Below are 25000 nucleotides of genomic sequence, written 5' to 3'. Positions count from 1 at the left end.
TGTGAGGTTCCAGAATGAAGCTAAAAATAGCATGTGTTTACTTCTCAATGGATGTGTCTGACAATACATGACGTTGTGGTGACAGCTGCAGCTGATGCATTTTATTTGGACAAAAGCAGCAGGTCCCATTTCTCCTTCTGCTGAAAGGAGTTCTGCCCTGCTGCCTAAAACACCTCCCTGACCTCCTCCTGCACCCCAGATGGAAATGTTTTGCCTCTTGTATGCATTTTATACAACCTCAGTTACCTCTTTCAACAACTTCAAGGTTGTGTCATCCAAAATATGACTGATTTTGGGTAATAACTGTAACCCCTCGTGCAAAAATGACCAAAGTTACGTGTTACTAGTGGGGGAGTTTCAGAATGAAATGTAATATGAATGGAAGGTCAGATAAACAACAAAGTCAGGAATTTGTCATTTCCTTACATTTTACAGTCAGGAATTTCGTCCTGGTTCACTAACAGATTTTAAACTCATTATAAACAATATTAGTGTCAGTGCCTTGTTAATGTATATATGAACCAAACACATTTAGCAATAGTGAAGCGTAGAAGAGTAACACTTTGCAGATTGGGGCTCAAATCCAAGGTCGGTCTTTGGTAATAAAATATTTATTTACCCTGCCTTGATTAATGCACTTAATAAAAGATCCCGAGTGTCTTCTAATTCCATTTCCCTTTTTGTCCTCGTGCCAGACGTGGCAGGCCTGTGACACAGAGGGATCCTGGGCGCTTTGCCGAGGAGAGTGAGACTGAGCGTTAGCCTCCGGGCACGTCCGTGAGAGTGTCACTCCAAAATGCTGCTCCCTACACCTCCTATTTGCTCTCCAAGGTGAAGTTGCTGCTGCTAAATTCTTCCCAGGGCCCCATCTGCAGGGAAAAACTGGAATGCTTTAGAAATTCCTGCAAAACTCCTACAGGCAAATCTGTGCCTATGTACTGATAAAGACCCATCATCATTGAAATCACTTCAGGTTAAAGTCAGAATGGAAATGATTTGATTAGATGTGATTGATATTTGGATTTTAAGATCGTTCACTTTATGAAATATGCAAGTGGGGGGTGGGGGGGGTTGCGTTATGATGAACTGCATATTTATCATGGAAAATACGGTTGTTGTTTTTTCAAATACCAAGAACATACCAGTTCTGGAAATGTGATCATTAATTAGTCTTATGATTGCATTACTATTGTATAGTAATGCAATATATTTGTTTCAGTTACATTTATTGTGCTAGCAGATGCATAAAACGAGATAGGGGAGAGAGAGAGATTTCCCTGTCCAGTTATCGCTCGTGTTTATTTATGAAACCAGTGACATACTCTTATTTGTGTACAGTACCTTGGACAGCGCCACAGTGTGAGACAAGGAATACTGGAGACTCGATGTCATCTGGTATTTTCAATGTTTACCTTTGTACTGGCTGATCTGGTTAGGTCGGAATGTAGGTAGCCCTCGTCCATTGTAACCTACAGTACTGAATTCTGTAAACGCGTCCGTTTCAGTCAGATTTCTTCCATTAACGACTCTGCAACTCTCAGTTGTCTGCAGCTAGCATACGTAACTCTACAATTGTTTTGCCCTGCATACCTGAATACAAACGCTTTCATGCTACCTGACTGCCTATTGAGCTGCTACGCATGGGGGGGTGAATACTACAGTCTGCTGGCCAATGAGACGTCAGCGGGGCGGAGAACCGTCTGCGATTGAACCGCGGCACCGCAGGCAGCTGCGCGAACGTCTTCAATTCTACACGCGCGCCCCGGTCGTCTAGTCAATGGATTACACTGTTTCCCTGCAAGTGCAGCACCAGCTCACAGTGTTCCCGACGCATTTTCACCAGGCCTACAAATTAGAGCTACAGGTACGTCTCGAACCTTTGGCGCAAAGCAAACGCGACATTTGCTCATCGCGACCGCGTCCTCTGCCAAACTAAGCTCTCCTCATCGACACGCCACAGAGCATAACTGGTTGCATGTTATGGGGTATGGAGCTACGCTGTAGACTGTTTTCTCCTAGAAACGCGCTGTCGTTTGTGCACTTTGCGAGCCTCTTCGCGACTGTTGATGTGCCCGTGTGAGCTTCGCACGGTGCGATGTTTACAAGAAACAGTATCCGGCTCCAATAAGTGATAATTATACGTGATATTATAATCATTTTGGTTCGAAGTCGCCTTGCACACTATGTCGTAAAGGAAAAGTCTGTTTATCTTAAAGTTGCTCTGTGGTGTCTTTTTTTGTTGTTGAACAAGTGAATGCGAGCCTTTATTTGGTAATGTAATTAAAAGTTTGCTCTCATATCGATCGGACTGACAAAAAACTCATTTAACAAAACTCGCTTACTGGTCAAGAGTCTCTTAGATGCGTGCGTTCTTGATGGGGGCACGAGCGAACGACGCACTAACCGTGTCCTTTCACCTGTTGTTTACCGCAGAGCTATGATGATAACATAATAACGACATAGCTCCGAAATATGCGGAGCTGTGCCGTGAAACAGCCGAGTAAAACACATACCTGTGCAGCTCCTTTCTACGCAAAGTGTCCTGCTGCACGCGTCCTAATTGGGTCTACAACAACGCCTGAACTCCTGCACGAGGTTTACGCTTACTGGAGAACGCATAGGCTATGCCTACATATTTTGTTTGTACTTCTGCTTTAACGATCATATCTTGTAATGATGCCGTGACGAAAGCAGTATCCCAATTTAACCTAAGACTGCAATTCTACTGAAACGCGCAGGCTACATTTTGTAAAATTCTAAATGATGATTGCAGGGCAGCTTCTACCGAGGACGTGTTTATTGGCTGTGGTTGCAAGCACGTCTGCGTGCATAACGGGCTCATTCGCTCCTACCGTATCGTCCACCGACTTGTCAACGAGTATATTTAGCCCACAGAAATTGCGATTCCGTTGCATACGAAGTCCCGTTTATGCACATGAACCTGCTTGATCTTTGAAGTTTCTTCTGCAGATGCAGTGTGGATTGGCTTGTCCGCGAGTAGTATTAACACTCTTTCTCCAATCTCACTCAAGGACATGGCTATCAGGGAAATGTTTGTGTGAGCTAGTAAGCTTTACGCGCTGCTGCTCCCTGGAAAAAAGCGAGAGCGCACTAACGCCGCAAACTTGTCAACGAACTCAGCAAAAGCAAATATTGCTTTCACTGTGTCTCGGCGCCAGCGAAACCGCAACTTTTTAAAAATTAGATGTTTTATTATCTATTACAAAAATTGATTTCTGTGAGTTGAGCAGATGGCTTTCCGTAGCCTGGCAATAGACAGAAAAAAAACAGACGAGGTTCCTGCGTGCGCTCAGATTTGCAATGGTTCCTCATGAAACAGCTTTCTTTATAATCCTAGCAATAAACATAGCAGACGAGGGTGGAGAGAGAGAGAGAGAGAGTGGGGCAGAGTGAGATAGATACATGATTGATGTGCTGTTGACACTCTGTTCCCGCACAAAGCAAAAGGTGGGTCTTTGATTTTCCTTCGAAGAGTACTGAAGCGCTGCCCGCTTCTCTGACCTAAGGCTAGCCACTGAAAATAAAAATGCAAGAGCAATTTTGGGCTAGCACGAGATCGGTTCTCGTCATACATTATAGATAAAGCACTGTGAAAGTTTCTGCTCTGAAAAGCGTGACGATGCAGCTTTAAAGTTTGTTGGTTCTTCTGCCCTTCTGAATGGCCGCGCTCTCTCTCTCACAGCCTACGGCCAGCTTTTGGGATGAAGCTGTCCTGTCAGTCTAGCGCAAGAATTGCAGTGCTGTTGTGAGGAGGCATAGTCTCTGGGGTAAAGGTGTTGTACACTCCACAAGGTGGCTCTGTTTAGAAGCAATCTCTCTCTCTCTCTCTCTCTCTCTCTCTCTCTCTCTCTCATTTCTTTCTATCTTTCTCCATTGTCTTGGACTGTCTTTGCATGGTTCCATTTTTAACTCAGCCCCCTGTGCTGTGGACAGCTTTGACCTTGTGGGATCTCGCTACGCTTGCACAGGCTCACTGGGAAGACTCACCTTTGCAGAGGCTTCTCTGTTGGCATGTCTGTGGAAATGGAGAGGTTGTACAGTGCAGCCTTCATCCTCTCTGCAATGTGCGCATTCGTCTGCTGAGAGATCTTGAATCGGGCGACCCATGTGGTGCACAGATAGGGACAGTTCGGGTCCAGATCGGCCAGTAGGGTTGAACCATGCGATTGAGCATTTGTGTCATACAGGGGGGCCTTTCCAGCACTTTCCACAGCAATTTCCTTTCTATAGAAATCACAGTTTATCTTAAGTAATAAACCATGCTTCAGAATTATGGAGGAGCCTTTGAAGAGAAATATATGCCTTGTAATATATGAAAAACCCAGGGGAAGCCTTGATTTAACATGGTTAAAGATTGACCTGTGCTGTTTTGACCAAAATTATTTATGTTCATTGGACCACATGAGTGCTTTGATATATTAGAAGACCCACAGGAATGTTTGAGATTGGAAAACTCATTTGGACTATCTAAGATTTGTCAGGATCACAGAACATAAAAGAGCCAGTGTGCATAGTCTAATCTTCTGTGATACCTGTATAGCTAAGGCCAGTATCACGGTAACAATTAACCAACAATATATTGCATGGCCCTGGCCCTATCATTCACAGGTCATGTCACATGCGCAGCGGTGGTCTAGGATCACGATCCTCTCCCGCTTGTCATGCTGTTAGTTCCAGAAGTGCATCCTGGATCAGGACTTCACTGATGATTTTTGATTTCCAGCAGTGAAATACATACAGGCCTTGATATGACAAAGCTAAAGTGCTGTTTCAATATAACAGTCTACATTATGGATTATGAACAATTATATATGGGTCTTGTGAACATTTTGATCATCATTCCTTTACTCCAACACAGACTAACGTTCATGTGTATTACTTTTCTCGGAACATTCCCTCCCCGGGGCTACTTTTGTTGCATAGGGGAACTAAATACATTTCTTTGTCTTCACCATCTACAATTCATCACTTGAAATATAAATATCTCACCTGAAGTCTACTGTGATTGTCAAAAAGATAAGATGGAGGGCTATAACAGGCTTAGAAGTCGCTTTGGAGCCAATCATAGTTCACAAGACCAACTAGTGCACCCAATGTAGCACAATCATATTATAATGTACTTTCTTAATGAGCAGTACTGTAAGTATTGTATGTAAGTTTGAGAAAATGTCCATGGAATGACCATTGTAGCATTAATACCACTGTCTCCTGGAAGTTTGCACAGGGAAACTTGTATGCAATCACAAATGGTTCGTTTTGGGGCTATGAGTGGAGCTTAACAGTTGTAGCATCTCTTGCTGCTTCATTCATGTGCAATCCAGCGTATTCACATTTGCTCACGTTTCAATTGCCGCGACCCTTCCATGAGATGCAGTGGCATTAAAAGGGTAAAAGGGGCACTCGGTCTGTATGTTGTCCACCATGCTGGGACGGGGGGCAGAACGATGGCATGCTGCTCCTGATGTAGCTTGGGGTTGGGCACTTCCTTGGTTGTGCAGAACGGTATTTACATAGGAAACTGTTTTCTTTGTAGAATTAAATACCATTATGAGATAGCAAATGGAGGTCATTCTCTCCACAGAGACGATGTGTGTATGGGTGTGTGTGTGTGTGGGGGGGGGGTAACTGAGCTCACTGCAGTCCTCTGCTACAGCCCGTCTTAGAATGGCAGCTGGGAGCCTCTGAAAAGCTCAGAGGACCATTCACTCATTAACTGAGTTTCACAAATTGATGTGTGTGTGTGTGTGTGTGTGTGTGTGTGTTGGTGTGGGTGTGTGTGATTAATCAGGCCCCCAGGGACTGTTCCTGATAATGTGTGTGTACACAGACAGACTGGGCAGAAGCACCAGCTGGGCAGCTGTCTGCGTATCTGTTGGGCAAAGAAGCTGTGTGTGTGTGTGAATATGTGTGTGTGTGTGTGCATGCGTGCATGTATATGTGTGTGTGTGTGTCTGTGTGTGTACAGAAGAGCTGAGTTTGATTATTTATGACTGAATTGTTGCCCTTAATAGCCAATCAGCTGTTCATCACCTTCCTGGATCATGGCTATATGTGGTATGTTACACAACTGTTCCACAATTATACTGTTTCCAAATGCTGGAATGATAAGGGTTTGCTTTTTGTCTGCAGTGCACACTTATATACTTGGATATTTCCATCATGCAATAAATGCTTGTGTTTGCCTCTTCATATGTGTCACTTGGCATTGCCTGCCCTAAATGCTCTTATAAGCCTATCTTTTTAAGTTTAATGAATGAGGCTTTCACATGTGACCTTGAGTTTGGTTCCTTCTGTGGCCACTCAAGTCCTTCATGGGGAGAGCATTTTACTGGAGGATCAGTCATTACTCTTCAACTGGCAGCATTGTTTAATTGATTATCACCAACTTTTATCTGCTTTTTCAGTTTTGCTCCAAGAACAGGCTCAAGAAATAAAGTATATTTGGAATTTAGAACTTTGGATAATTCCAGATGGTTTATGGAGAACTGGGAAGAATTTTGTGTGCTGTAGCCTGATAGGCAGTTCAGATGGAGAGGGAGGAGATTGTGCAAAATGTTAGAATTTTCATTTTGGTTCAATAAAACCTAATCAAAGCTTGAAAAGGAGAGCACCCCTGTGGGCTCGCTGTGTAATGTAGATTATAAGATTGTATTAGCTTGTCCCATGGTTTTCATCCCTCTCTATCCACGTGAGGGTCTTTGGGCAGTGGCTGGTTCACGGCCCCTGACCAGTTCACACCTGCTCTCATCTCTCACTCGACATGGCGCATGCAGAAAACATGACATGCGAGCCCACAGTTCTGCGTGCGGTTGTTGTTATTCATGGTGCACGCACTGTCCTCGGGGCATACAGGATTCATGAGGCCATGGGGCAGTGAGCACAGCTCCTCTGCGCAGGGGGCATCTGCCAGGCACGAGGATCTCTCGTCAGTTTAATCTGACAAAGGCGTTAGAGAATTTCCAGGCTACTGAATGGGCTTTGAGCAGGTGGCTGTTAACATGGGAGTGGTGATGTAATCGTGTTTATCAGTTATTGTAACTGGCTGTTAGTGCATCTCGTTGCCTCTAACAGCACATTTTGGAACATCTGTCATTTTTCTGGACGATCTCAAAGCATGTAAACATTCAACTGCAACATATGTCATCAGTCCAGGGCTTAAACAGTTTGAGCACACAAAATTCCAGGGATCTTGACAAATTTGACAAGCACTTCTGTTTCCAGGTAGAAATGTTCCATAAACAGAATGAATGAAATGAAGGGATTCCTCGTCGAGTGTGGGTGCAAGTCACGTTTCCCATTAATACTTGATTAACTGTATGAGCAGATACTACCCATATATTAAACTTTTAAAATCTCCTAGGAGTCTTTCCTCGAATCGCTGACTTTTAGAGAGAAAAAAAAGGCACGCAAGAGCGAATCTGACAGCATCAGGCTGAGATTAGCCCACAAGGCCCCAACGAACGAGAATGCAAGTGCTATCCCTGGCCCTCTCTCCCTCAGAACGAGGTCCTGTCACTGCTGTGTGAAGTTGGATTTGTAAGGTTAGAAAGCTGATGTGTTTGAGGAAGCTGGACGACATTTGGATTTGCAGTTATACACGTGCTCTGTGACAGTGGATATATTCATGGGTGTGTTTTTCCTCTGCAATGTGTAGCCTGTTCCGCTAAACTCTGAGTTTTGTCTTTTGATCATCTTGCGTAACAGGCATTTGCGACCCTTGGAACTTTGGTGGTTTTGCGAAGTGAAACACATATTTAGTTTTGTAAGATATATGTTTTGTTACTCATGTCATGAATATCTTTCATTTCCACTTTAGATAATAATCTAAGGGTGCTTTCCTATCTATCTATCTATCTATCTATCTATCTATCTATCTATCTATCTATCTATCTATCTATCTATCTATCTATCTATCTATCTATCTATCTATCTATCTATCTATCTATCTATCTATCTATCTATCTATCTCAGTGTCACTATGGGCGTGTATCTACCAACATAATATTTTGTTTTGCATAAGGCATCCATCAAAACTTACACTGTTCTAAATCTTGACTAAGACTATTTTGTCTCCATCATAACTTAACCAATGTTCTCATAATGACTTTATTACTGGAGGCATTATTTGCCATCGCTGCTAATTACTAGGCTATGTATTTTTTACATTTAGCTTCTAAAACCCCCAGCCCTTATACGGTTTAGTCAAATAAAATGTATTCATGTACTACTTTTTATAACACAAGTTGTAAAGTCACAAATGCAACTTTAAAAATATATGGGTCCAACTCCTTAATGAGCAAGCCAGAGCTGACAGTGGCAAGGAAGAACCCCTAGGTGGGACTGAGGGAGAAACCTCAGAAGGACCAAGATGCAAAAGGGAACCAGTTCTCCTTGGGTGGCCCAGCTAATGAACAATCCATGCTATATTACATTATGTTTACTCCAAGTAGCCTCTTCAGTATAGACAGTAGGTAGTCTCGGCTGGTCCGGTGGCTCCAGGATGGGTGAGCTGTTTCTGAAGCCATTGCAGTCTGTGGGGTGACTGGATGGATGTGGCAGCATCAGTTCATCTACTGGCAGCACTGGGGCATTTTCTGGGATCATCTTGGATGCTTTGTCACTAGCAGGTCTAGCCCAGTGCTGGCTTCATCATTTCCACAGTATCAAATAAATCAGAAAGAGGCCATTAGATCTGTAAAGATCAACAATGCACGATCGGTTCATGTTCAGTAGATCTATCAATAAAACTAAAAGGGAGGTCCAAAGAGTGATCCCAGTCCTGAGGGCTGTCTGATACATCACATTCTACCCACGCCCTCATCATAAACCTGAGTGGACACAGAAAATGGCTGGGCCACAGCGTCAACACCTCAGATTACCATGGCCTCCCTGTACCTTTACTTACAAGAAGCTACCCAGAAGCTTTAGTAAATAAGTAAGCCTTTAGCCTGGATTTAAACACTTAGAGTGTGTCTGACTCCTGAATTAAAGCTGGAAGGCTGCTCCATAACTGAGGGAAGAGTCTCTTCCCCCAGCTGTACTCCTACTAACTCTAGGAACTACGAGAATCCCTGCATTTTGGCGAGGCAGGTTATAATACATAGTGAATTCACTCAGATACTGGGGCCAGACCATTTAGTCTGACCATTTAGTCATCAACAAGTGTATTTCAAAGTCAGTTCAAAATTGAACTGGGAGTCTATACAGAGATGAAAGAACTCGACTAATGTGGTCAAACCTTTGAGCTCTTTTAATGTAATGGCTGTTGCATTCTGTACAAATTTGATATTATTTAATAACTGTTTACAGCATCTAATAAGAAATTAGAAGACCATTGCAGTAATCCAATCTTGATTCAATAAAAGCTTGGACCAATTTATTTGCATCTGACGAGAAAAGTGTCTCAGTTTAGCAATATTATTTAAATGGAAAAATTCATACAATTAATACAATAATAGACTCAGTAGATGCTCGTGGAGCTTTTTATTCCATGTCTGAACTCTGTCTGAACCTCTGAACTTGTTTCTACAGCTTCTCATCTCTTTGTAAAAAAAATAACACATCATCTTTTTAATAAGGTACAATAGCACCCCCTTCAGGTTCTTTTTTAATAACAATTTAATTGAAGCCAATTCTTTTCTTCTTCATCTTTAAACATCAATACATCACATTCCTCCTCAGAAAAGCATATTCTTCTCATATTCTTTTTTTCCCAATAATAACTAGACAACAGGTACTGTTGAATCTGTTTAATTCTTTGAATTCTCAACAGTCTTCCAGGTGCACACACCAATGGATAATCACCTCTCCCTGACACACTCACTTTCATTTCTGTTCTCTGATTCTTTTATTCTTTACTCTGGAAATCATGCATTACCATAAAATCTCCATGTGATACATTTTCACCTTCATGGCTTTCTGTCACCCTTTGTTTTGCAATATAATCTGAGCCACATGTTTTTTACAGTTTTCTTTCTACATTGACCATGTATGTCACAAGTCTGAACACCTTTTCATTAAATCTAGCAGTATCGTAGTTCAAATTTCAATTTGTTCTCTCTGTTCAGTTGTTTTTTTTTGTTTTTTCTGCATTAAAGTGAAGAATTTTGGGTATACCTGTGACAATCTAGTACATACATGATTTTTCAAAAACAACTCTATTTTTTCCTGTGGTATTTTGTGCTGTTTCTGTAACTGAATAGAAACCTGTCCACACAGTCTTTCAGGAGAAATCCTGACACTTTTTCTCCATCCAAAGCCGGTTCGAATGTTTGGACCAGACCTATCACCAAATAATTTGAGTCTGGATGGTATGGAGCAGGCTTTATGTGCTTCACTCCAGTGATCTGTAGGAAAGATTCAGACTAGCTGAGGCCTGTTATCTGAGACAAGTACCTTTTGGAACTGCAAAAGCTGCAGAGTTCTCTAGGCTTCTACCGTGGATCCAGCTGTTATGTCTTTCATTACTTTCACCTCAGATCACTGCGAATGTGTGAATCTGTTCACTGTGAGTCTGATCACTGTGAATCTGTTACCAGTAAAATGTGATGTTTTCATTTTTCTGCAAAATAAGCATGCCAAGGGTAATCGGGCCACCTCCAGGGATACGCTAGTGCAAAAACCGCAAAGGCTCTGGTCATCTAGAGCACAGTACAGCTACTGACATTTTCTTCTGTCTCCTTATCTACATTTAGCCACCAAAATGGCAACTAGCTAGAGCCTTATTTTCACCATCTCTAAATGCTCTTCATGAAGTCCTTTCAATAAATAACTTCTCATGTCTGTGGGTATAATTGCTCTCAAACTCCATAGGACACAATCTGACTCAGCAATTAGCTCCTTACATCTCAGCCAGTAGGATTTTAGCTTGTCATCCGCTGCATACTTAGGTCAACCTGTCAGAGTAAGATGCTTTAGAAAGGACATCATCTTTTTTCTGTCTACTATCTAATTCTATTTGCTCAGACTGGAATTTTTTCTAACCAGGAAATTCTCCACATGTCCTCCTTCAGTAGATTCAGGTGGGATAAACCATTAGCATTTCATGTTTTTCAGATAACTAATATTCAGTTATATTGGTAAGTCAACAGTAGTAATGCCTTTCTTTGCAATCTGGCTAATGCTGGGATTTTTGGGCCCAAGATTTTTACCAGGAGCTTGAGATCTGTCCCAAGATGAAACTTCCAGGCATATAGGTACTCTCTCAAGTTTTGCACTTCAAATTAATGCCTAGAGCCTCTTTTTCAATTTGGAAGTAATTTAACTCAGCCTTATTTAAAATAAGAGAGGTATATGCAGTACGTTTGTCTGATCCATCCATCATCTCATGTGAGATTACTCCTCCTAGCATCTCGTGCTAATACTAAAGGAAGCTATTGATCAAAAAAGGTTAAGACAGTATCCAAGAACAATTTTGATTCATCGCTCTCAATGTTGATTTGGCTCTCTGCTTGACAGGTGTCTGACCAGAACAAAGGTTGTTAAGTTTGTTCTTTTTGTAGATGCTCTATTAAAGGTTTTAGCAAAGTTGAAATGTACTTTATGAACTTTCTGTAATAAGACACTAAAGCTAAGTAAGGCCTTAGTTCTGTAATAGTCTTTGGAACAGGAGCATTTTCTATGGCTTCAACCATTTCTGGAATGAGATATTATCCCTCACTGTCAATTTGATGCCCAAGGTAAGGAACATTTAGCTGGCAAAAGGCACACTCGTTTTGATTAACCTTAAATCCTTGCTTCTGTAAGTGCTCCTACACCCTTGCTACATTTTTATAGATAGACCTTGCAAAACATGGTCCATACTTCATTTAAAATGTGAGCTTAAAAACCTACACTGCTGAACTAAATCCCTTACTGGGAAAGTTCAAGGTGAAAGTGCAATGTGGAGGCCAGACCATGCACTTTAATGGTGTCAAAGGGTAATGCTCTTATGTTGATTGGAAGAAACTGAATCGGGTAACTAGGTACCAAGTGGGGTATCTGAAATTTCTGTGTAATATGCTGTCATGTGAAAGACGTGAATTCACCTTTGGAGTACAGCGGGCTGATTGCATATCGTACATCCCTAATAAGTTAGGATATGTGGTGAGTATAAGGTCACCATTGTTAATATTGTGGTGACCGTTGTTGGCTAGAGGAGGATGCCCCCCCCCCCCCCTTTGAGTCTTGGTTCCTCTCAAGGTCCCTCTCAAGGTCTCTTCCTCTTGCTCTAGGGAGCTTTTCCTTGCCACTGTTGTCCTTGGCTTGCTCAGTGCAGGCTTGGACACAGACATTTGTCAGGCTGGGTTGTAACAACATCTGTTGTAATATATAACTAAATTCTATTTGATTTGATAAATCCATGAGTAGAGATGGAGTATCATCTGCCAAAAGCACAGAATTCTTTACAAAACCTGATCTTACACAAGTCTACCAACAGGTCAAATTGGATGATTCAGCAAAACCATATCTAGTCAATAAAATGCAAAAAGGTCTGTTTGAAATTAACAGATTACCATATGGAGTGACAAGCTCACCAGATATCTTTCAAAGAATTATGGACCAGATTTTGAAAGCTCTCTTAGGGTATGTTACTAATGACATACTAGTTATGGGTTCTACCCAGATTGAGCACTGGAAAAATGGAGCGACGGTGCAGAAGCACTTAAAAAAGCAAGAAATTAAGGCTAATCAACACAAGTGTGCCTTTTTCCAGCTAATTGTTACTTACCTTGGACATCGAATTGATAGTGAGGGAGCACATCTCATGACAGTAAAACTAGAAAGCTCTTAGTTCTGTAACATTCTTTGGAATAGGATCCTTTTCCTTGGCTTCGACCTGTTCTGGCATAAGATGGCTCATTGCAGCACCGGTATAAACTTCCATGATGATTTAAATACAATTACATCTTACCATGACCTGATAAGGTTTAACATACTCACTTTGACTCTTAATGGAACCCACTCTTTCTCAGACCCAAGCTTGCCTCCTTCAGCTCCAAGCGATGACCGATTTGAGGTGGTCATGTCAGACTCTACAGTCTTGGGTGGGCAGATCAACACTTCTGCAGTCATTTCTGCATTTTAAAGTTTGCCACTTGAGTGGAGGAATCTTCTTCTGATGAAGCAGAAACACAGCAATTTGTATCACGCTGCTGTACCTGTCCTTTGCCACTCCTTTATGAGTTGTGGCCTGGGCTAGCTGTGTCTTTGGCTGTCTTGCAGGCCCACTCCTGATGTCCCTTCTTATGACACGCTCAGCACTGAAAATGCTTATATTTGAAGGAAGAGGCTGCATGGCCTTCTCCCAGACAGTGGTAACATTCTCCTTTACCTGTCTTCCTGGTTCCTGGTGCCACCTCTGATAAATACACCTTTCCTCTTACCTGATCTATCTCCATCATCATTTTGAAGATTTTTAAACTTGTGGTTATTAACATTGTCCATCACCTTGCCCAGCCTAATGACTCTCCAAACGACACACTCAACAGTTTTGCCCACAGTTCTTTGTTGAAAATGTTGCATACCAGCTGATCTCTTGGTATCATTGGTAGGTATCTTTCTTCATGTTTCTTATTGAACTCACAAGTGTAAGCTAGTCCCGTAAGTGCAGCAACATATTCAGCTAGGGTCTCCCCCTTCAGCTGCCTACTTGCTCTAAATGTGTAACACTCACTCAACAGATTTTTCTTTGGCAAATAAGTCTCTTAGCACCTGTAAAATATCCCACAGTGGCAGGTTTTTCAGCACAAATATGTCTTTTTAAAGAAATAGCTTCTTCTACCGATTCAACTCCATTTGCCTCAATAAATTGAGTGCTGATGTTTTCCACAGCTTCAGTGAAGCACAATCCTTTCTCACTACTGAACCGTCTCACTACTGAACCGTCTCACTGTCGAACCGTCTCACTGTCGAACCGTCTCACTGTTGACCTGCACATTTCTTCTTGGTGCCTTTGTCTCTGTATCAGATAGCAGATTATTTTTAATTACTCTATATTTTCCATCCTCATAGCATGTTGTCATGTACTGAAGTGCTAACTAATAAAAGAAAACAGTTCCTTCTTTTTCATGAATGTATACAGTGCTAGATACTCATAGAACTTTTTATTTCATGTCTGAGCCTCTGTTTTCACAACTTCTGATGTAACGTCTTTAAGAAAGTGTAATAGAGCCCTTGTGGTTCTTTTTAATATCAGCTCAGTTGAAGCCAACTCCATTCTTCTTCATCTTGTAGCTTCCTTACACCACCACCATTACATGTGTGTCAAATGAGAGATGAGAATGAATAACTACACCTGATTTTTACAGAAGTTTTGGGTGTTTCCGAAAAGCCAACAACATTTAGTAGAATATTACGTCATTTGCACTGTGCAGGCTTGGGTCCAGCAGTAGCACCTTTGGTCTTGCTGGAATTCAGAAGGAGAAAATTAGGTGCCATTTAGTTTTTTTATTTCCTTTATGCAGTCCTCAGTTTTGTTAAGTGTATGGGCATCTCCAGGATTAGGAGATACACCTGAGTGTTGTGCACACAACGAGGGAAGCTAATGCCATGTTTAAAGTTAATTGGGCCTAATAGTGGCCTATATAATAAGAGCAATAAGGGGCCCAGCACTGACCCTTTTGGAACACCACATTTTACTTTTGTAAACTCAGAGCATTCATTATTTACAAGGAGACATTTATAGTGATCTGTCAAATAAGACTTCAAGAGAAATCAAGGAGAGCGCTTGCCCTCTAATGGTAATGAGTGTTTCCAATATGCAGTAAGATATTGTGGTCTGTGGAATGAATTGTGGCACTAAGGTCTAAAAGGTCTATTAAAAGATTGCTATATCCTGACTGAAACTAATGGATATAATTTGTCCACAAATACATGCATAATTATGACAAAACCGCTTTATCGAGTACTTTGGCAATAAAGGGCATGTTTGAAATTGGCCTAACATCTGAGAGTTCATGGGGATTAAGATTAATTTTAAATTAGTGGTTTAGTAAATGCAAATCTTTTACCAAAGAAAGACAGGTTGTGAGGAAGTGCAATTAATTGTTTTTATATTTTCAACTGTAACTGAAATATTTAATAAATGTTTTACTACTACTTTCTTGCTGGGTAAAGGATTCAGTTTCAATTTGAATCCTAGGTAGGGTTTGATTTAGTATTAAATAGGAATCTTGGATTGTTTTTTTTTTTATATTATAGATGATAATATGATTTATGTCAGTGAGAACATGCATATAATCAATGATGCTTTATTTCCACAAAGCTTTAAATGCCTCTAATTTAGTATTTCGCCTGAACACTAGTGGTATGTGGCCCTGTTCCGTGACTCATCGTTCACACGCATGGTAAACCAGTTTCTTATCATGACCTTCTTATGACCTTTGCACTTGGCCTGATAATCAATTTTCCACAATCTTGCAGTCCACCTTCCAAGTTTCGGGCGAAAAGTGTACGCGCTTCCCCGAGGCATTTTGGAAAGCAACACACTAGTCTCCCTCTTCCAGGTTTTATTGTGCCGGCTTCTGCTCTAAGATCTTTTTCTTTCTTTTATTTTCTCAGATAAAACTTTAATGCATTCCTCGTCTAACTCGATGCTGTAGCTGGACCGGCGCTGCTCAAGTACCGTCATTAGGAAGTTTGGGTGTGGGCATGAGCTCCCTTAACCAGAGGAGCCGCCGATGCTCTGTGGCAATTCTTCTGATTAGTGGGAGTCTGGTAGGCTTTGCTTTATTCTGTGGCTCTGCCTTTTTCTCTTTCTCTCTCCTCTGTCTCTTTCACCTCCTCTCTCTCCCTGATTTCTCCTAGTTTCTCTGCTTCATGCTCTGATGTGCTGCCACAGAATGCTAATGAGCACAATTGGGATACTGGGATATTACTGGGTAGCCAAGGTTTGTGTGTCTGTGTGTGTGTGTGTGTGTGTGTGTGTGTGAGAGAGTGAGACAGAAAGAGCGTGTGTTATTCAATCTCAGCCCTTCCTTTTCACTGGCTTTTTCCTGCACCACCACCTCGTGTTGCAGATTGTGTATATTTGTGTAACAGCATGTGTGTGTGTGTTTGTGTGTGTGCGTGTGTATTTGCATGTGTTTGTATGTGTTTGTGTGTGAGACAGCTTTCCTCTGATCTTTCCAGAGCTCACAGCTTAGCTTTTCTCAGTAAGCCACATTCCAGCAGTTTCTGTTTGCTCCTGTGTTCTACAAGTCTCCTCCTGAAATTAGACGAGGTCCATGAATATTCAGATTTTAAAAAACCTCCTTTTCATGAATATTTAGAAGTAAATCTTCCTCTGGAAATGCTACAGAGAAGCTTTTTGCATAAGTGGACACAAATATTTAAATCTACGTGAGTTTATAAAGTGAAGTATGAGTGTCAAATGGGTCACTGAGTGGTCTGATGTCTACTTCACTGATCTAAACTGTGTGCTGACAATGTTAAAGACCAGCCCCCCATGGTCTGCTGAATAATGAATAGTCCTACAGGCTGCAGGGAAAATAGGAAAACACCATCACAGTGCGAGGGAAAGAGACTCGTTGAGGAGTCTACGTGGAATAATTTTTCACAGCACAACACCTCCCCACCAGCTAACCACAGCCACCTGTCAACCAGTTGTAGCCAGGGTTATTCTTGTTAATGGAAACTTTCGTGAAAAATGAAAATGAGCAGTGCAAAGATTCAAGCTAGGCTAGCTACATATAAATGTCAGGACACCCGATTCCTGGCTAGCTAGGTTAGCTAGCCTGATTTCCATTTTGATTTCAATTTCCATGGAAATACACTAAGTGAAGCCTACAGAGACCTTGATGCTTGGCCCTACTACAAGGCAGGATTTATTAGTGAAATTAAAGTCACAAGGACACCAATGGGTATATTTGTTGTATGTGGACAAGTTTATACAAATGTTTGTATTTAATTACAAGTTTTATTTGGAAGTTGAATATGTCTACTTTCTTTGTAGCTAACACTGACACTTAGTAACGTCAGCTAGCTATATATTTATGCAGCTAAAACAACCTCTTCTCTGACGTCAGCTACCATTAAATCTAACGTGTAAAATATAGCTAAATTCTTGTGGTCACTGTGAGCTTTAATGTTTCTTCATTCCAAATACATCTTCAAAATCTACAGAGTCATCTGGCTAGCTGTCTTAACTGGGTATGTCTAGCAAACATGTCTTCTTTTTTCTTTAGCCTCTGGCGATAGCTCCAGTAGAAGGCTCTGAATTCCCTCAAAACAGCTCTTACATATTTTAGTTGTTTTTGTGCTTCCATGGCATTCACACTAAACTCTCATGCTGCCTGTCAGTGGGTATAAGCACAGAGACCATCACCAACAGTGACGTCACGGGCATATGGGCATGTCCAAATAAGGTCAAGTTGTGTTTAGGGTAGATCGAGTGTACACAGACGAGTGCAGATCAATTTTGTATTAATTTAAATGCTAAAATTGCAAATGTTGCTGAAAATTCTAAATCATTTATAGAATTTATATCAGGCATTTTGAATGTTTCTCTCATAATCTTATCAAACGCCTCCTTATTACAAATTGCACAATTAAATATTAAAACGTAAATAACTAAAACTAAACTAAACTAAAACTAAAGGCTTTCACAAAAACAAAATTGAAACTATTTACTCACACTAAAAATAACTAAAACTAAACAGAAATAGACAAACAAAAAAAACCTAAATCATGAACATTTCAAGCTACAATAACACTACTCGTAGCACAGATCACAAAGTCTGACCAATCACAGTGTAGCTGAACATGTCTGAACATCTGTTAGCACACACCTTCTTCTTTGTCTTTCCATGGCCTCCTCACCGTGACCTCCACATGCACTTCTCAGTCAGCACACAAACACACACACACACACACACCCACACACCTATGCACACACACATTGCAGGCATGATGCAATGATTTTCCACTCTCAACTCAGGCAGGCGGCCTGTGAGAGTGAGAGACAGTCCGAGAAACGCGCGTAAGCCGCGCGCTCACACCCGTATTGAGGTGTGATGGGGAAGTGAGCACTCTGCTAACCACTCAGTCAGAGCAGAGCAAGGAGGCCCATCCATCGACAGCCATCACCCTCTGAGTCCCTCAACTCACACTTATGTTGTGTGTGTGTGAGGCAGCATTTGGAGGATGGAATTGCAGAAGGGAGTGAAAAGCTCTTTAAGCTGTTCATTTGTACTGTTGGTTCCACTAAATCTGTCCACTGTCTTTTCTCAGAAAGCACCTTTCTGTCAGCACCAGCACACTCTGTGTTGCTCCAGACCTTTCCTTCTCTAAATCTCTTTTTCCCCCATTCTTTTCCTCCCTGTCTTTCTCTCTCTCTCTCTCTTTCTTCTCTGGGTCATTTATTTATTCCCTCCCCCCATCTCCTGGCTGCTCTGAGGCTGATCTGTCAGCTCTTAATCGGAGCCTCTTTCTGTGCTGATGTGTCTCTCCCTCCCCACAAGCCTACAACAGCTCACAGTGTGGCTGTCTAATGCAATGTGCAGCTCTGCAAAAGGCCTACCAAGACTCCCTGCCCTGATCTGAGGTCAGTTTCATCCCTTGTGGATAAGAGCCACTGAATGCATCAGACTCTGACCCAGAAACAGAGAGCCACCAGCACAGAAATGCCACAGCCTGTTGGAGAGTCTGTGGGACAGACTGGAACTGAGTCACTGGAGTGTTCCAGTATGGGTTCCAAATAAGGACAGGCTAGGTGGTGCCTTGTCACTCTTATCTGTTGTTGTTCTTTATAGTTTAGCTAAGGATTTTGTTAGAGGTAGCAGATCTAAGAGGTGTTTCTCATGTGCAGATGAGAGGATTATCCGGTCTAGAGCCAGAAGTGGAATTTTGGCACCAATTAATCGGAATTTGGAATAATTATACGTATGTGTTTGTTTGGCATGCTTTCACGCTGAAAATAAACCATCTAATCTGGTATTGTTTTTTACGCAATTTTTTAATGAACTTTTTTTTCCTTTTCATTGTCCTTTTAAAATAGTTGTAGTCAGATGGTTAGATGATGTATCTCATACTTGCTGTATTTCATCGAGACCAATCAAAACGATTAAGTGTAACTAAACTTTGAACTTTATACAGCATAAAGCATAACCTGTGAAAATACATGAGCAGCTGGATCTTTCCTTGTGGGAATCTACCCATCAGCAAAAATCAATGCAGCCAGTCACACAAACACAATCTTATTAAGCTTCATAGTCTGGATATCAATAGCAGAAGCCATGTGCACTGGATTTGCCTGATGTCGGGGCCTGGGTTTACAGCCCCCCAAAGAGATGTTTGCCAGGCATGAAAGAGGACTAAGCTAAGAGAGCATGAGAAGAAGGGCAGAATGAGTTATTTCAACACAAATCCATCAGACAGGGCTTTTCACTGCTCCAAAACCCCCAACGCTCCAGCCGCATAATGGCTGTGTCCAGTACAGTAAATTTCAAATGCACTAATGGTTTCTGATAGCCACAAAACGAGCGCAGATAAACAACCTGATAATGACAAAAAAATAAATAAATCTGTATTAACTGTAATGTTGCAGTGTGTCATGGTTTTCACGTTGTATCCCAAAATGGGAACTTCTGTTGCCCTTTTAACATTTTTAGCTGGACAAGCTGGAGCTTTAAGTGAAGGCACAGAGTCTTATGCCTCCTAATGGCTTTATTTGGCTTGAGTTATCTCCCACGCTTTCCGGGGCACGGGATTAGGGAACGGGGGGAGCTCCACTTGTCTCCTTAGCCTTTAACGTCCTCTGTTGACATAAAACTTGGAAATGCAAGAGAAAGAAACAGCACCTGCTTTGCATGCATTTCTAAACCGATCAGAAAACTGATTGACCTTGTTGTTACGGGATGTGTGAGGGGGAGACGGGGTGGGGTGGGGTGGGAGGGGCGTGGATTGGCTGTACGTGGCCTCGCCCCAAGGGTTAGTGGTTAGGGAAGGCTTCAGGTTCATGCTGGCAACGCCATCTACACCTGCATACGCGCAATCCTACACATCGGTTTAAAAGTCTGCACAGAACAACATAAGGTCATAATGAAGCAAGGGAGAAATCATTTGGTAGAGGGCACAGGTAACAGGCTGCTCCTGTCAATCAGGTCTGCTGCATATAAAATTATCTACCACCAGAACCAGAGTGTCAGAAACGGCATGTCCTCATGAAACGTACTTTTTTGACATGAACATCTAGAACACCTTCTATTGGTGCTTATTTGTTTACTCGTTTCACTTTTGTTTTACCATTAGTTAGTTATTTCGTTATTTACATTTTGTTATGGTAAATTCTTCCTTCCGCCATACCAGTAACCTGTGACCAAGGCTTTTGATGAATGGGACAATGATTGGGTAACAAGTAAGGGTTAATGTACTACCATCTGGTCATTAGCCTACCACAAATTAAAAGAAGATTCTAACATACATTACCTTGGATGGTTTTAATTAGCAATAATAGCTGGCTATATATTATCCCACATGGCATACAGTTCCTTACCAAAGACGCCAAAAACTTGAAACCAAATAATGATTTTGAATTAATTTTATTAGCCGGTTGCACACTTGCTCTGAGAAAAATAGCCTATCACAGCTTTATAACTAACAGTAGTTGCCCATAGCAGTGGTAGTTTTGTACTTTATAGTTTATATTGTTGATATTGTGGTGTCCGGTGTTGACCAGCGGAGAATGGGCCCCAACTTTAAATCTTGGTTCTTCTCAAGGTTTCATCCTCATGTCCTTAAGGGGTTTTCTTTGCCACTGTTGCATTTGGCTTGCTCACTGGGGTCTTGTAAAAAGTGCTAAATAAATACTTTAGACTTTCACTTTCACTTTGGTACTGAATAACTTGATATATTCAGTTCAGAAATAATTTCTTGACTGACCAATCAGAATCAGAATTTCTTGACTGACCAATCAGAATCAGCAGTGCATAGATCTGTGTAACATGCATCTATATTTCCATCCCTTATGAGTAAAAATCATTGCTGACGTAAGGCATTTGATGTCGCAGACGTGGCCCTGGGTTTGGTAAGAGAGAACACAATAGACAGTCATTTTGTACTCTCAGTGGGTTGTGGCATTGTGATGCTGACCGCATCTTTAATGCTTATCCGTGACTGAGATGTGATCATGCCCATGCTGGCTCAACTCTGTTTTCTGACCGCACCTTTAACGCTCGTCCGTGTCTGAGATGTGAACATGTGGGGATCCTCTCTGTCTGTTTTCCAGATGAAGTCTGCAGAGGCGGAGGGGGGCCTTTTCACAGACAGCTACTGCAAAGTGTGCAGCGCCCAGCTCATCTCCGAGTCGCAGAGAGTGGCCCACTACGAGGTCAGCGCGCTTCTCCAGCGACCCGCCCGCTCGCCCGAGTGTCCACCCACCACCTGCCCGTCCGTGCGTCCTTTCATTTTTCCATCTGTCAGTCTGTCACATATTCACACAAAATCCAGCAGCTGCATCCCCCCTGAGGTGGCCCCCAAAGCATTTCTGATTAGCATCCGTAAATTTCTAAGCTATAGATCAACCTATCGCACTACTAATCTACTACCCTCTGAACATTACTATTGGATTGTAATACATTAGTTGCGAGGCTACAGCAGGAAATTGGTTTGTGAGTGGTGATTGGGCACCCATCCAATATCTTACGGTCAAGAATCCAATCTTTCCATCTCTCCTATCATCTCCTTCCCTCTCTCTCTCTCCCTCTCGCTCTCTTTCTTCTTTCTTTACTCATTGCCACCCACACTCATGGAAGGGGATTGGGGGGTTGGCCCTCTGAAGTAATCGTCAACATGAAAGTGTCCCTGTATTATTTAAGATAGGTAAAAGTGTATAACTTTTTTAGCATTGTTCAAGCACTGCTTTTTCCAGGGTTAAAACGGGTGCGGTAGGGTATTGCTTTGAGTAGGGATGGCGACAGGCAGAAAAAGAAACATTTTTGCCCAAGTAAAAAGTATTAAAGGTCAAGGAATGGTACGTGTAAAACAGCCCCCGAGCCCCCAAACACTCTCCCAAACTTACTGCTCACCTAAACGCACAACCGCCACTTAAGGTGAAGACAACCATTACACTACTGCTAATGGAGGAGTCTCTTCTTTACCTTAGGGTACTCTAAAGAAGATCACCCAGTCAGTCGTTAACTTAATCACTACCGCCACTACAGAGAAGAAACTAGTGGCTGGATCTCAGCGCATGGTGTGCGGTCGTGTGCTGGCTAACCGTAATCCGCCACATTGAAACATCGCCCTCTTGTGGCAGGCGTGTGGCCACGCCTTTTGTAGCCTGGCTTTGTGTTGGGGAGAGTTGTGTTGGGGTTGGCGTGTTGCAGTTCTATGTTTGGGGTGCTGCCTGGGCTACCAGTCTGCGAGAGAACAGTACGAGTCCAATACGGCCATGCTGGGGACACAGTGACAGGCCTGTCCTACCACAGAGCAGTAATCTGAGCCAGCCTCCAACAGGAACACAATGGATTTGCTCTGACAGCTACTGGAGATAAGTGGGAGTGTGTGTGTGTGTGTGTGTGTGTGTGTGTGTGTGTGTGTGTGTGTGTGTGTGTGTGTGTTTAGAATGTAAAATTTTAATGTTGTTTTGGTTTGGCTTGTTGCCTCATGTGGTGTGGTAAGCAGAGAAGGTGCGTTTGTGTGCGTGTGTGTGTGTGTGTGTGTGTGTGTGTGTGAGCACGTGCACACACGTATGCATATGCATACATGGGTGTGTGTTTGAGTGGTTTCTACCCATCAGCTCTTGGTGTAGGCTGATGTGTCTTAGACATACTGATGATATGGTGTAGAGCCAAGATCAGGAAAGAAGCCTAAAAACACACACACACACACACACACACACACACACACACACACACACACACACACACACACACACACACCACTCAGCTCTCAATATTCTCCCCAGTCTAATTTGTTTATTCTTGAAAAAGATTAAAGGTTTTTTCATCTCTCTCTCTCTCTCTCTCTCCCTCCCTCCCTCTCCCTGTCTAACAGCTCCACCCTGATCCTCAGACCATAGATTGAGACTTTCCTATGATAGATAGCTCACAGCAAACATTATGCATGTGTAATTAAAAATCAGCTTTCACACTGCAAAATACAGACTTACACAAATTCCTCTTCCTGTGAGGTTAATCAAACATCATATTACCTTTACATCCTATAACCAGGTCTTCCCTTTGCTCAATTGTCCTGTAAGTATTAAATCAAATTCACCCTGCATGTTGAAAACATGTCCTGGCAGTTTAAATAGCACAGTGAGTTATGACAGATCCCTTGTGGAATTGCTTATTGTGGATTCTAAGCAAATTCATTGGCCACATTCAGTTGATTTTCAGCAAATCAGATGTCTGGAGTATCTTGTGTCCTGGGAAGCCCCGCCCCCTGCTGTATTTGTAGATTATCATGTGACGCTGACCGTGGTGGGCCGGTGAAGGTCAGGGAGAAACATGCAAAGAGGCTTTTCCCCTGCAGTCTGGTTTCAGGGGGTTTTTTTTATGCAGAGAAATTCAAATACTCTCCTCTGGTACAAGCGTTTAATCCTAGAAACATCAGAGAGACGGGAGGAGAAAGAGAGGAGGTGGGAGAAGGAGAGAGAGAGAGAGAGAGAGAGAGAGAGAGAGAGAGGGAGAGAGAGCATGTAGTCTTGGAGAAGTTCAAAAGCAGTGGCACTGAATAAAAAATTATATATATATATAAAACCCTTTGTCTTTTTATTGATGATATGATCATTACCCCCTTTTTATATTACAAAGCCCCATCTCTGCATAACAGGAGTCTGCACTGAAACCTCAGAGCACCAACAGAGCCGCACAGTTATGGCAGAGCTATTCTGTTAGATTACTAATAGCACATCAAGTTCTTAATTTATATTGTGATGAGAGGTTATAAATTGTGATCGAGAAGGACATTTAATTTCACAATGTGGTCACAAACGCCTTCTCGCTCGCTCGCAGTCGCCTGGATCCCTGTGCGGTCTCGCTATGGCCCTGGGTACGAGGCCATTCGATCGGTTCCGACAAGCACTCTGAATTCTGGCAAAATGGCCAGCGCAGGAGTCTTTGGATCTATCACGTCCGCTCTGGCTTTGTGGCGACCGCAGGATCACAAATGCGTGTCCGTACCTTCCGAAGGCCAAACGAGATGGAAGAAGACGGAATGTAGGGCACATTCTGAGCCTTTCAGCTATAACGTGAATCTCTCTATTTCTCTTTTTCCCGTCTCTGTAGTCTGTTTCTCTCTCTCTCTGTCTGTCTCTCCCCCTCTCTCTCTCTCTCTCTCTCTCTCTCTCACTTTCCTCTCTCTCTGTAGTCTCTGTCTCTCTCCCTCGCTGCCTTTTCTTTAAACGTCTCTCCGAATCCTTCTGCATATGCACGAAAGGGGAACATTATTGGCATCGATATTTTATGCCCGTGCCGCCGACGTGGGCAGCCTCCCGTCCCCCTTCCACAAACCTCCCTCCAGGCCTCGGCTGCCCGAAGAGCATCCAGCTCAGGGCTACTCTGCACGTGCCACTCTGTAGGCGTGGCCGATCGCGCCACACCGTCCGCTTTTAACCCCCCCGTGGCCAGTACCGCTTCAGAGAAAGTGGCGCTGGTGACCTTTAGCCTTCTTTTGTGACCTCTGACCTCCAGCCTGGAGGAATCGAGCTTGCAATGCAAAGTGTTAATGATCTTTGTTTTAGCCTTAGTGGGTGCATATGTGGCCAGAGCGTGCACGGTGGTTGGCTGCGATAGTCAGTTTAGGATACTGACAAATGGACCCCACTCTTTAAATTTTAGGAGAAAAGGGAATATATTCTATGAAAGAAATTGTCATTCTAGGAAAAAAATGATAATGTACTATGAAGTGTCTCTCAGCTGGAAGTAGTACATAGTCAAACTGAATGGTGGATTATGTCAACATAATTATGGAAGGCTGAATCATCCAGGTTAACTAGGAAATTGCTCTGAAAACGAAGCTGTGCACTCTGAGAGTGGTTTAAAGCGCAGTAGAAGAA

The 25000-nt window shown here is 42.4% G+C and overlaps 1 protein-coding gene across 1 annotated transcript in view; it reads left to right on the top strand.

The window, feature by feature from the left end:
* Positions 1 to 1702: 1702 nt before the first annotated feature.
* Positions 1703 to 25000, top strand: part of zmat4a (zinc finger, matrin-type 4a) — an 85621-nt gene continuing 62323 nt past the window's right edge. The window contains exons 1-2 of the mRNA XM_035525872.1: positions 1703 to 1864; positions 21227 to 21328. Of these exons, the coding sequence (XP_035381765.1) occupies positions 1778 to 1864; positions 21227 to 21328 (189 nt within the window). The 5' untranslated portion in view covers positions 1703 to 1777. The remainder of the gene's footprint in view (positions 1865 to 21226; positions 21329 to 25000) is intronic.

This window comes from Electrophorus electricus, chromosome 5 (genome assembly GCF_013358815.1).
Source record: "Electrophorus electricus isolate fEleEle1 chromosome 5, fEleEle1.pri, whole genome shotgun sequence".
Lineage (NCBI taxonomy): Eukaryota > Metazoa > Chordata > Actinopteri > Gymnotiformes > Gymnotidae > Electrophorus > Electrophorus electricus.
The sequence above is the reverse complement of the archived record's forward strand: the minus strand, read 5'-3'. Positions and strand labels throughout refer to the sequence as shown.